The 13,870-nt window shown below is 44.5% G+C and overlaps 1 protein-coding gene across 2 annotated transcripts; it reads right to left on the bottom strand.

Annotated features, from left to right (window-relative positions):
• Positions 1 to 108: 108 nt before the first annotated feature.
• Positions 109 to 12,406, bottom strand: Bzw1 (basic leucine zipper and W2 domains 1). 2 transcript variants are annotated; one of them, XM_021158007.2, is made up of 11 exons: positions 12,119 to 12,406; positions 11,070 to 11,143; positions 7,465 to 7,641; positions 6,241 to 6,335; positions 5,171 to 5,236; positions 4,376 to 4,621; positions 4,088 to 4,258; positions 2,351 to 2,497; positions 1,630 to 1,768; positions 882 to 1,004; positions 109 to 188 (listed from the first exon to the last, which is right to left on the bottom strand). In XM_021158007.2, exons 2-11 carry the CDS (start codon positions 11,131 to 11,133, stop codon positions 157 to 159), a joined length of 1,260 nt encoding a protein of 419 aa, XP_021013666.1. In that variant the 5' UTR covers positions 11,134 to 11,143; positions 12,119 to 12,406; the 3' UTR covers positions 109 to 156. The 2 variants fall into 2 exon arrangements, with proteins under 2 accessions (XP_021013666.1, XP_021013674.1); XM_021158015.1 differs by lacking the exons at positions 11,070 to 11,143; positions 12,119 to 12,406 and having other exon boundaries at positions 6,330 to 6,335; positions 7,465 to 7,542.
• Between the last annotated feature and the right edge of the window lie 1,464 nt (positions 12,407 to 13,870).

The following is a 13,870-nucleotide window of genomic DNA, read 5'->3' as shown; positions in this document are numbered from 1 at the left end:
CAGTAACCATAAAAACAGTTAAAATAAAAATTGCCATGAAAGCCCTTATATCATGCTTGATATAGGGAGGTAGGAAGATGTAAGAACCAGGACACATGAGACATGACATTTTATCTACAACTCCTGTTTGCTTTACTGAGGATGTTGGTTCAAAATTCAGTCACCTTCTTCAGCTTCAGACTCAGATTCTAGAAAAGAATTTGAAGAATGGTCAAACATCTTGTTTCAGGAAGCCATTTTCCATTATTTGAAACTTTATAATCATTTCAGAATTTGACTAATATCAACTGAGAACAAGTCCATATTTATGTATCTCAACACTTTCAATTTCCCACGATGGAGCCAGCAAGACCAGTAAGTTAATCTCTGCTATCACCTAACCAGAGTTTGATCACTGTTATAAGGAGAGTTGAGTTGTTCTCCACATATTTCATGGCACTCACACAACACTAAGTTACAATGATTAATGTCTAGCTTCCCCTCTTGTTAAAAAGAGACAACCATGGGTAATATAAACAATATATACAGGAGCTGAAAAGATGGCTCAGTGGTTAAGAGCACTAACTGCTCTTTCAGAGGTCCTGAGTTCAATTCCCAGCAACCACATGGTGGCTTACAACCATCTGTAATGGGATCTGATGGCCTCTTCTGGTGTGTCTGAAGAAAGCTACAGTGTACTCAACATAAAATAAATAAATCTTACATACACACACACACACACACACACACACTGGCAGCAGAAGAAACGTGTGTGAAAATTAATCTGTGCTGCATTCAAGCCCATTTCTAGTAACTGACCTACATCTGGTGATCCGAGCACCTGGGAGGCAACAAACCAAACGCCACCACCCAATTTCCATCAAGTACACAAAAAGACTTACCCTCCTCAGCATTTTTGAGCCATTCTACAAACTTCTTCATTTGCTCAAGGAAGACACTTTTGCCCTTTGCAACATGTGCGTCTTTATACCACTTCAGAATGGGCTCTTCACTCAGGACCTCAGCTACAAACAACAGTCATACATATTACCAAGTTTAAACACTGAATACACAGGTACAATTGTTTTTCTGTGGGATCAGGGCAGGGTGAGGAGAGATAGGGTCTCACTTATGAATTTAACTTGTATTTATCTTGTGAACCAGGTTCACAGATGTTCTAATAGCAATGTACCAAATAAAAACACCCAATTCTGCCGGGCGTGGTGGCGCACGCCTTTAATCCCAGCACTCGGGAGGCAGAGGCAGGCGGATTTCTGAGTTCGAGGCCAGCCTGGTCTACAAAGTGAGTTCCAGGACAGCCAGAGCTATACAGAGAAACCCTGCCTCGAAAAAAAACCAAAAAAAAAAAAAAAACCACCCATTTCTGCTGGGTGTGGGGAAACAGGCCTTTGACCCACTGGGAGGTGGAGGCAGACGTGTGGATCTTTTGAGTTGCAGATCAGCTTGGCTTCAAGTTCCAGGCCGGTCAACACAACAGTGATAGGCAGACTTAAAACGAATAGTAAAACAACTGTCAACTCAACCACAGATGATTTTACTTTGTGAATATAGGAGTCCCTGGCCAGACCCTCCTCCTCGTTTATTTCCAGAATTTTTATACAAATTTCACAGAACCAACGATTTACTCACCTTTATAAAAAAGCACCACTATTTTCTGGAAGGCTTTCATGAAGTGAATGTTGTCATAGCAATACTCCTGAATCTTCAGTAGCAGAGTCAGCTCAGACTGACCTTGGGTAGTGAAGGCAGCAAGGAGAGGGCTGTATTGCTTTGAAAAGAAAAATGACTCATTATAATAATCATCCATTATAAATTCCCACAATATAGATCATATAGCTCACCTTTACCACTGTCAACAGTTCATTGGAAATTAGGAATAAAAAGTGATGGAGCAGAAAAATTTAAGATCTACTTCAATGGAGTAAAGAGAAAAACCTTCCCATTTTCTGGCATTCCCTTAGCAGTATCAAATCAGACTTAAATTACTTTTAAACATGTTATTATTTCTAACTTATGATCCAGATAAAGCTAAGTCAGCCTCAAAAGCATTATCAACACGAAGTAATGTAGATTTACAGGCAGGTCATGCCCCAGCACCACAAATGTGGTAAACTCTTAGAACAATGGTTCCCAACCTTCCTGATGCTGCAACCCTTTAATACAGCTCCTCATGTTGTGCTGACCCCAAATCATAACATTATTTTCGTTGCTACTTCACAGCTGTAATTCTGCTATGTTTTCTGATGATCTTAGAGGCAAATACTGTGCTTCAACCCACAGGTTGAAAACCTTAGACTCCACTCAGTCCACACACCCCACCCCAACTGTGACAGCTTCACAACCCCAGTACCTTCAAGTGCTTGATGGCTTGTTCTGCTACAAGCTCCTCCTTTTTGTTCCACTCCACGGTGCTCATCACACTGGACCAGACTATCCCAATGACCACTGGTTCCGGAATGTTGTTCTTTTTCATCTCCTCCTTGACATATAAAATTATCTGCAAAACAACCCAGACTTATTAACAGAAGCTATGTTTAATTCTTTAAACATCAAATTTAGACGTTTTACAAAAGCAAAATATGTTTTTCCAACCAGGTATGGTAGGTACATGCCTTTAACCCCAGGAACTCCTAAGGTAAAGGCAGGTAGATCTGGGTCTGAGGCCAGCTCTGTCTATAGAGTCCCAGGCCAGCCAGAGCAGTATAGTGAGTGAGTCCACGCCTGAAATAAGAAGGCAAGCAAGCAAACCAACCAAGCTTTCCATTCTGGCAACAAACTTCAGCAGTACCACATACAAACAGAATACCACCTTTGCCACAGGACAGAACCTTGAAATTCAACCCATTTTATGGATAAACTGGCTCTGCCAGGTGAGATGGCTCAGCCTGACAACCCAAGACTGATTCTCCAGACCACGTGGTGGGAAATGTGTATACATATGCCCACCCTTAAATAAATTTACTAAGGGCAATGACAAAAAAAACCAAAACAACAACAACAAAAACTGACCTTAAATGAAGAATGTCTGCCCTCTGGCCTAAACATTATAAAATCTTCAAAGTTATTATCTCTGGGTACCATTAAAACTAAAAATAAGCATAGGAAAAGGGCTAAAGGAAGTCCAATTCTATAATTATTATTTTGGTTTTTTTGAGACAGGGTTTCTCTGTATAGCCCTGGCTGTCCTGGAACTCACTTTGTAGACCAGGCTGGCCTCAAACTCAGAAATCCATCTGCCTCTGCCTCCTAAGTGTTGGGATTAAAGGCGTGAGCCACCACGCCCAGCTCAATTCTATAATTACTAACCCAGGTTCACTCTGAGAAAATTCTGGGAACTCCTGAATGAACAAAAACATGTAAAAATGTAGGCATAAAAAAGATGGCTTAAGGGGCTAGTGAGATAGCTCAGTGGGTAAGAGCACTAACTGTTCTTCTAAAGGTCCTGAGTTCAAATCCCAGCAACCACATAGTGATCACAACCACCCATGAGATTTGACGCCCTCTTCTGGCGTGTTTGAAGACAGCTACAGTGTACTTATGTATTAATAATAAACAAATCTTTGGACTGGAGCGAGCAGGCCAACAGGAGTAAGCAGAAGTCCTAAATTCAATTCCCAACAACTACATAAATGCTCACAACCATCTGTACAGCTATATAAAATAAATAAATCTGAAAAAAAAAAAAAAGCTGGCTTAATTGGGACTGGAAGGACAGCTCAGCAGTTAAGAGCACTGGAAACAAACCCTCCTCTGACCTCAGACACAGGAGTGTATACACACAGGTGTTACACACTCACATACACAAGAGAGACAGACAGACATTACATTAGAGAAAGAGGGTCTACACAAGAGCAGCTTACGTCCTTGACCTCAGACACAGGAGTGTACACACAGGAGTTACCCATTCACATATACAAGAGAGACAGACAGACATATACATTAGAGAAAGAGGGTCTACACAAGAGCAGCTTGCATCCTTGACCTCAGAGAGCAGGAGTGTACACACAGGTGTTACCCATTCATATATACAAGAGAGACAGACAGACACATACATTAGAGAAAGAGGGTCTACACAAGAGCAGCTTACGTCCTTGAATGGGTCACCGCGGGACATCTGCTCCTGCAGCTCTTTCTGGAGCTCCTTCCGAGCCCCAATGGTCTGCTGGTTGCGGACATACTCGGAAAGCTCTTTCAAGCCCGCCTCAGTGAAATACTTAGTGAAATGCTCAACACTTTGTTTATTGGCAGGGAACAGCTCCTGAAAGAACAAAAGTGGTCTTTACACCAAATGAAGAAACAGTTTTCAGATTAAAAAACAAGGTCTTGTCGTTACACCACTGAACGAGTCGGAAGGAATAGAAGGAAAGGCACGAACCATCAGTCTGTTGTCCATGCTGACTTTCCGAAGACTTGCAGCAACTGCATTGATGTCTTTTTCATTTATCCATGATTTAAAGAGCTTTACAGCAAAAGCTGCTGAAACCCCTTCTTTAACCAAATTCTCATTATAAAGGCTGTTAAGAATGGATGCATTAAGGGTTCCATTAGCCAGAAGNACCCCAGTCAACATGGCGAGCTTGTTCCTCTCCGACTCTGAAAACCCCTTTAGGAAGAGCAGTAACTGTAGAAGTAAACGGTCAGGGTTAAAGGCGTACTTGCATTGTGTTAGGAGAAGCAGTACAACACTACATCCCGCTGAGGCCCAATCATTCACAGCTCTATCTCCATCATAAGACTCATTAATTCAAGGATCTTAGGCCACTGTCTTGGTTTCATTACATATGAAATGTGAACAATAAAACTTCAGTTTTTATTAGTATTGAAAAGTTAGAACAAAGCCTGATACTTAATTTTGTCAGCCTTTCTGCTGCTACATGACCCATTTGTTAAATATTCGGCAGAATGGAAGTAACTTCTCTAGCACCTCATGCTCTGATCCTTCACTATTCATCTTCAGAGTCTCTAGATTTTTAATTGTCATTTTTTTCAACACAATACTAAGCGACAATGTAAGTTTCAAATATTTCAACAAAATAACTGCTATACTCCCCAAATGGTATTTCAGTAAGAGTCTATTTAAATGTCTAATACTATGTCCAATCTGGGGCTGCTAGAGACTCAACACTGGGTCTTGTGTAGGCCATATGCCCTACCCAACTCCTCCACCTACCTTTTTAACTTCATCTTCAAAACCTTTCTCCAGGTATTTGTAGCGCCTGATTAGCTTGTTAAAAACCTAGAAGATGATTAAAGTTATTCCTAGAACCAAAATGGACTCTATACTGTAAAATATCATCACATACCAAAACTACACGTTTTAGTAACTTCTATCACTATGCTAACTATTGCTCAAATAACAGGAAGATTACAAAATACAACTACACTTTTTTTGTATACAACTAGACACAAACAGCAAATTTCAGGGTTAGATACATAAATTCTTCCCTTGTGCTTACAAGTAGTAAAAATATAACCATGAGGACAAGTAGTAAAAATATAACCATGAGGCTGAGTATGGCAACAGAGCATACAGCACTGGGAACTGCTGAAGGGTTGCTTAAGTTCAAGCCTAAGGTGGGCTACAAAGCAAGTTACAGGCCAGCCTGGATCAATATGCTCATTTTTTTTCTTCAAAATGAAAATAATTGCTTAATACAGTGATCACAAGAAAAATTAACATTTTTGTTCATCTTATTTTTAGACATAGTCTCCCCATAAATAGCCCAAGTCTACCTCAAATCATCTAGCCTGTCTCCTGAGTGTTGGAATTACAGGCTTGAATCACCATGTCTAGTTTAGTATCTTTGTGTGGGGGTGGGGTGGCAACTCAAACAGGGTCTAAAGTAGTCTAGGCTCGCAGTAGTAAACACTATATAACCTAGGATGACCTTGAATTCCTGACCCTCCCCAACTCAATTTTTCAATGGGATTATAGTCATGTGCTACCCGCTACCCCAACCTGGTTTACGGCCTTTCTTAAAGAGAATAATTCCAGAGAAACAAATCTAGGGACTAGAGTTGACTACCCAGTAGTCAACAGGGTAGTTTATACAAACAAACAAACCCACAAACAAAACCCAAACCGCAGCAAATTTATTCCTGAATATATTTCTAATCTACCATATTTCATCAAGACCCACACCCTTAAAACTTAAACTAGACCTTCTACCTGCAACTTTAAAAAGCAAAATGTCCCTCAGATATCACCCATATACCTATAATGCAGGCAGTTTCACTTACCTGAGCGAATGCTTGCATGGTCTCTAGGTCTTCTTGTGCTGCAAACACACAGACATCTGTGCGCATCATGTCATCTGCCAGTGTACCACCTGGGGCTAAGAAAGACAGTAAACGTGCAGTAATCGTCTTAAATAGGTGATCATTCAGCCTTACATACGCAGTGCTTTCTGCTGCCAAGGCTATCGAGATAGTTTTGAGCCACATATATTTTCTACTACACATGCCCACATACATACATGCACATACAAAATAAATATAAACATCTTTAGTGAAAGAAACTTAATAAACCATTTAACAGTGCCAAATAGGCTAAGTGGAGATGTTCAGATCTGGTTTTGCTCATATTTAACTTTCCACACAGAAGGTACAATTTTAAACTTAAGGAAATTGCACTGTACTGTCAATTCGTATTCTTTTAAAGGATCTTGCACTTAGCTCAGGCTGGCCTGGAACTTGTGATCCTCTGGAATACTGATATCTATATATGCCACCACAACTGACTCAAAACCCTATTTGTTACATTATAACAATCATATCAAGAAAGGCAGCTAAGTCAAGAGGAATTCAAAAGTCAATGCTAGCCTGGGCTATATCCAAGTGAAACCCTATTTAAAAAATAAAAATAAAATCCAGGGCTGGTGAGATGGCTCAGCGGTTAAGAGCAGAGATCCCGAGTTCAATTCCCAGCAACCACATGGTGGCTCACAACCATCTATGAGGAACCAAAATAAAAACCTTTGGGCCAGAGGGCATGGGGCCAAAGCGGGGGTGGGGTGGATATCTGAAGGTTTGAGGGGCTTGAGAGATTGCTCGGTAGTTAAGAGCACTGGGTTCAATCCCCAGCACCCATATGGTAGCTCACAACTGTCTCTAACTCCAGTTCTAGGGTAACTGACGCCTCCATGGGAACTGACACCCCAAACAGAAATACATGCAGGCAAAACACTAAAGCACATAAAACAAAAAATAGATTTTTAAAAAGTTTGCTGAAGCCAGGTATGGTAGCTCATATTTGTTGTCCTAGCATTTGGAAATCTGAAGGAGATGGGTTGTTGCCAAGGAGAAAAAGGCTAGGACAGAGTTCAACCTATCTCATAATCTCCAACCCTTAGCTTACAGAGAGGAGAAACAGAACAACTAAAATCCCATTCCTCTTGTTGGGACTGTCAAAGCTCATTTTCTGGCTTCTCCATCATCTCTAGGCCCACAAAACCAGATACGTACCCAGCATTCCGCCAGCCACCAGGATGTCAAAGAGTGTTTCTGCATAGCGGCGGTAGTCAAGTTTTGCTCCAGAAGCATCGAGAAACTTAGCTACTGCTTCCAAATCAGTACCAGTTTCAGTTAAGCCTTGAATAATACAGTCTTGAAACTGAGTGGGGTCAAACCTCTCTTTTTCATCTGGATAGGGATAGAAAGAAGATTAGTTTCAAGAAGCTTATCAAAATGACACAAACCAGCAAATAGGATAAGTTAATCAAATTAGTCAATTCCATTTAATTCAGTAGCTGGAAGAGGGCAAGTTTAAGTATGGCAGGAGAAAGATTCAACACACACTCAGTGTCTCTCCTGCAGGATGCCTCTCCTCCTACCTGGTCAAGAACTACATGGCTGCTCTACTCTGCAAGCACCAATGTGTTAGGATTTCCTGCTCCCACTGTTTATCACCAGGCTACACCAATAAACCCAGACCAGCCACAGTGGCACAAGCCTTTAATTCCAACACTAGAAAGGCAGATGAGTCAGGTGGCTCTGAATTCTAGAGCCTGGTCTACATAGTAATATCTCAAAAACAAACTATTAACACTAACCTTTTTATACTGGGCATACTTTATTCCTCCAGGAATTTGCACACCCAAGTTCCCCTCTGCCTTTCTTTGTTTTTTTCTGAGACAGGGATATAGGCATTTTCCTAGCCTTGGACAGATTTTAGAATCCAGTCTTGTATATGCAGTACAAGTACGACTGAGCCTGGCCCTAGTAGGTCGAGACAGAGTTATCTTCCTAACTTGTATCCATCCTATTAAGACAATCTCTCACTGAACCTAGAGCTCACTTTGACTAGACTGGTTGGCCAGTAAGTTCCAGGGATCCTCCTGTCTTTGCTTCATCCATGCTTGAGTCACAGGCACCAGTTACTATGCCTGGCTTGATGTGGGTATCAGGGATCAAACTCAGGTCTTCATGCTTCTATGGTAAGCACTTTACTTAGGCATCTCTTCAGTCCTTTTTGTTTGAGACAGGGTCTCATTTGCTACAGGGTAGCCTAAAACAAACCTTCAATTCAGGATCCTTCACTTTCCCTATCTTTATATACTGAACTATAATACCCCCAAGCCCTGTTTTTTTCTTCTTTCTTTTGTTTTTCCCAGACAGGGTTCTAGAACTCACTATGTAGACTAGGCTAGCCTTGAACTCAGAGATCCTTCTGCCTTTGCCTCCTGGGTGCTGGGATTAAAGGTGTGTGACACCACTACCCAGATCTATTTGCTTTTGAGACAAGTTTTTGCTGTGTAGCTATTGCCACACTACTCAAAGTTTTAGGGGCTCTTTCCTCTTATGTGTCCATAACAGTAGCTTTTCCTTTAATCCTAGCACGCGGGAGGCAGAAATAGGAGGATCTGTGAGCTTCAGCCCAGCCTAGCCTAAATATTTAGTTCCAGGACAGTCAGGGTTACCTAGACATCTTGCTTCAAAACAACCAAAACCCACCCAGCTGAAATCATGATTTCTATTATATCCTGTGTTTGTGCAACTAGCCACTTTCTTCTTTTAAATAGTAAACATGTGTATGCCTAGAGCCTGAGGAAACCAGAAGAGGGCACTGTTATCCCCTGGAACTTGAGTTACAAGAAGATGGGAGCTGACTGATATGGGTGCTAGGAATCAACCCAGATCATCTACATGGGCAGCAAGGCAGAAACCAGCCAATTTTCAATATTCCCTTTCAAAATAACATTTATCCCCAAAAGTTTCTGTGAGTATTAAATAATGCAAAGCAGAAGGCACTTAGTCTCTACTGAACTAAGACACCTGTGACCTGCTCCAGGCAGGTGCTTCTTTCCTGGAGGCAAATCCAGGGCATCACACGCACCACAGAAGCACTCCACCACTGCCGTGCACCCCCAGCTTTCCCAACTTGCCAATTTAGGGCATATGATATCTGAGTTTTCACATTTTTCAGCTGAAACTAGACAATTCCTGATTTTATACAGCATGAGAGTGAAAATGTTTCCAAGATTCTCTTGGTTTTACTGAAAGTCCTGTCTTTAAAACCCCCTTAGCTCCAGGCAACCCTGGATGATTATCCCTAGAACCAGGCCATAAGCCCCCTTTTTTTGTTATTGGGGGAGGCACTTAAAGACGGGTTTTTGTATCCTAGGCTGGTCCAGTTAACATTGGCAACTCTTCTGCCTCTGTAGTAGGAGTGCTGGGTTACAGGCAGATGCCACACCACTTTATCTGGATTTAATGAAGTGATATCTCCTAGATGCTAAGAATTAAAGTCATACAATTTTATCAAGATAGTGCTAGGTTAAAGATTTATTTATTATATGTAAGTACACTGTAGCTGACCTGAGATACACCAGAGGGGGGCGTCAGATCTCATGGATGGTTGTAAGTCACCATGTGATTGCTGGGATGTGAACTCAGAACACTTGGAAGAACAATCAGTGTTCTTAACTGCTAAGCCATCTCTCAAGCTCCAGTTCCCTTCATTATTGATAAACTGCTTTAGTTTAAGAAAATCTATTGGCTAAAACTATACCTACCAAAGGCTGGAATACACAACCGGGGAACAGACAGACTATGGAGAATATACAAAGATGCTATCATATGTGTCAAACTTTCTATGAAAGGTAGAAAACCAGAAACAACCTTAAGACCAGTAGTTAGCCCATTCTCCATTTCCTCAAAGCTACTCAACAGGTTAATGTGTGCTTCATCTTTTTGAAGCAGCCCCACGTAGCCCTAGCTGGCCTGGAATTCACTAATTAGACTTCTATTTACTGGCCTCTCCAACTGCAAGAATTAAAGATGTATGCCACCATGCCTGGCCAATGTGTGTTTTCAAAGAATACCATTTAAACTTTTTGTTGTTGCTGGGTGGTGGTGGCAGTGCACACCTTTAATCCCAGCACTTGGGATGCAGAAGCAGGCGGAACTCATTTCTGAGTTCAAGGACAGCCAGGGCTATACAGACACATACAGGCTAAACTCCTTGGTGTTGGTTTTTTAAAGACAGGGTTTCTTTGTGTAGTCCTGGCTATCCTGAAACTCAAGAGATCTGCCAGCCTCTGATAGGAGTACTAGATTCAATCCCCAGATTGCCAGGAGCTCATACCTTTAATCCTAGCATTTGGAGGCCATCCTGAGCTACAATCTAAGACTCTGCTAAACCTTTAAAAAAAAAATTAATGTGATTCCTATTCTATAATTCTTTAAGTTGAAATCTGATTTCTACCCACACATCTTTTCCCAGACCTATGCCATGTGAGACACTCTATAAATGAGTCACTTTCACCCATCTCCACAAAGTCTAGGTGAAATCAGGGACTTTAGGAGTGCCCCCCCTTCTATTAGCCCTCTTTGTTCAAATTCTTCTTTAAACTATGAGCTTAAAGTCACAGCTTTTAGCCACTAAAAAAAAAAAAAAAAAGAAATTTGAGAAAGCAGAGAAACACTAAGGGAGCAGTTAATCTGAAATAGAAGTTAAAGAGAAAATCAAGTTTCTGTTATTTTCGGGTTAGTAACATGCAGCTACCTGACTGTGAGAGAAACCAAGATATGTCTGAAAGTTTAAGGGAGAGTTACAAATAAATAGTTACCTCTTTTTCTGGTTTTAAAACGCTGGCCTGATAGCGTTGGTTTTTGCTGCTTTTGATTATTCATAAAAGACACCCTAGAAAAAAGGGAAAGAAGGCCTTAAAAACACCCGTGCCAGTAATATTAACTTCTTAAACCAAGTATCAAACCTTAAATCAAAATTACAATTAAAGCAAGCCCAAGACACTTTCAGTTAACAGGCAATTAATTGAGAGGGTGCAGGTAAGTTTCCCTCTCCAGGAACCCCTTGATGTAAGTGCTGGAACTACACCTTGATACAACATTTTAGTATCACCCTGTCTGGTGGCAAATGGCCTACCACAAACCTAACTGCTCAGTCTCTCCTACACCGTTCTTTGCATCTCCCACTTTTTCTAAGTAACCCGAACTTAGAGGACTGTCGCGGTCACGAGCTATCTGTCAAAGGCCCTGAACCGCATCAGCGCTGCCCTCATTCCAAAGTGGCGCCGAGAGCCGCAGAGCCCGCTTGCACCCTTCCAAGGTGCAAAAGTGAGAGCTGGCCGCAAACGCTATAGCCCCAGCCGCCTCCTCCTCCCCGGGCACGTGTCTCCACATCCACACCCTTTCCCGTGCCTCCCGCCTCGCGGGGCTCGGGCAGCCGCAGGCCCTTCTCCACCGACCCTGTCGCCTGCGGTGGTGGCCGCCGCCCCGAGCGGACCACAGGCGCCGAGGCGCTGCGCGCCGGGGCCCCCGCCGCCCCGTACATCCGCCCGCCCTCCCGCGAAAGCAGCGGCGGAGGCGGCGGCCGCGGCGGTGGTGGTGGCGGCTGCGCCCCGCCCGCCGAACTCCCCACGCGTACATCACCCAACAGAGGCCGCGGCGGCTTTGTTACCCAGGCCGGCCGGGGCGCACACGGGGGCGCGCCGCCACCCCGGCGCCCCGCGGCCTCGCCCGCCCTCCAGAGCGGCGGCCCGGGCCACGGATCCAGGCCCCGGGTCCCGCTGGCCCCTCCGAACCCCGCCGCCACCCTCCCCCTCCGCCGGGCCACGGCGCGCTGCTCTTCCCCGGCGCTGCGCCGCGCTCGCCTCACCGAATTTAAGGCGAAGAGAAAAGAGCCAGAAATCCCCGAGCTGGCGGCAACTGCGGCGCTGTCTCCTCTGCGACCGGAACTAACGCGAGCAAGAGGAGAGGAAGAGGCGCCACCCCCGCCCCGGAGGCCTGCTATCGCGAGATTTCTACCCTGCGCCAGTTCGCACTCCCCCTGCCGGGGCCGCGGGGTGGCAGCTCGGGGGCACCGGCGAGCACCGCGGGTGGTAGGCGTCTCTGTCCCACCCTAAAGCCCCAGGCTGCCCTGACTCTTGTACCAGGGTAGCCCGTCCCCCTTCCTCCGCCGCAGCGGCCAGCCTCCCCCCTCCGGGCGGGGATGGGAGTAAGAAGCGGCCCCTCAACGGCCGCGAGTTGGACCAGTCCGTCCCGGTCCAGCCCAGAGCCCTCCTCCGGAAGCTGGAGCCCGGGGGTGGGGGGAATGCTGGGCGGCGTGCGCGGAGGCCGGGGCGTCTGTAGGGTTCTGCCTGGGTGCGGACTGCAGCCCTGCCTCCCTGCTCTGCGAAGCGGTGTGCTGAGGGCAAGTCTGACCCCGGCCTGTCACCACGCCTTGCAAGGGGTGCTCGTCCCCTGACTGCGGTGGACTGGGAATTTGTTAAAACCAGATTGCGAGGCCCCCACCCGCAGGGTTTATAATTGCTTCTGGTTCAGGACTCAAGAATGTGCCTTTATCACAAAGTCTCCCAAGATAAGAACCTTCAGAAGGTGTATTCTCCGGGACAACAGATAAAAAACTGCCCGCATCCGGTTTGTGCCCTTTTCATCTGCCATTCCCCCCCCCCCCAACAACGGGATTTCTCCTTAAAATCCCTTTCCATGTACCAACTTTCTCTTTCTCTCTCTCTCTCTCTCAACCATACACACTTGTAGAAACTAGCTATATTAATCGCCTTCCTAGTGCTCTGACCGATGCCTTACCTACCAACTTGAACGGAAAATTATGTCTTAGAGGTGTTCCCTGAAGGTGTAGTGAAATCCAGTCTTCGTCTTCACCCTCCTTGCTTCGTAATATATAGTGTGTTCCAGGTCTCCTTAGAACCTTGCTCTGAGTCGGGCAGTGGTGGCGCACGCCTTTAATCCCAGCACTTGGGAGGCAGAGGCAGGCAGATTTCTGAGTTTGAGGCCAGCCTGGTCTGCAGAGTGAATTCTAGGAGAGCCAGGGCTATACAGAGAAACCCTGTCTCGAAAAACAAACAAAAAGAACCTTGCTCAGGGCATTCGGGTTTCTCAATAAATACAGTCTTTGTATTTCTGCCATCCACCGTCCCTGTACTCAAACCTTTAATCTTTCTTACTCGTACATGGAAGGAACTTCTGTTCACTGGCATTTAACATGTACTGTATTTGGAGTTTCAGATTTGCCTCTAAGGCTTTAAGCCGCTGTTTGTTGGATCTAGGCTGTCAATTCTTTTCCGTTCAAGTTGGTAGGTCAGAGCGCTGAAGGAGCAGCGGTGAGAAAATAGCATAGCAGCAACAGCCTGACTTCTTGGAGGTACTGGTGGCCCATAGGACTGAACTTTGGTGGGACCTAGGAAGGCCAGGCCGTGGAGCATAATGGGAAATGATGGGAATCAGCTCTAAGTTCCCCTACCTTTATCCTCTAACCCTGAGTCCGTTGGCATTTCTCTTGGAAGTCTCATTTCATACTCTGCATGATAGGCTACCATGTCCCCCACGTTATGTTTGTTTCTGATGTGTTAAGGGTACAGTATTTCACTAATTAAAAAGCCATGTTTGT

Source organism: Mus caroli, chromosome 1 (genome assembly GCF_900094665.2).
Source record: "Mus caroli chromosome 1, CAROLI_EIJ_v1.1, whole genome shotgun sequence".
NCBI classification, from domain to species: domain Eukaryota; kingdom Metazoa; phylum Chordata; class Mammalia; order Rodentia; family Muridae; genus Mus; species Mus caroli.
The sequence above is the reverse complement of the archived record's forward strand: the minus strand, read 5'-3'. Positions and strand labels throughout refer to the sequence as shown.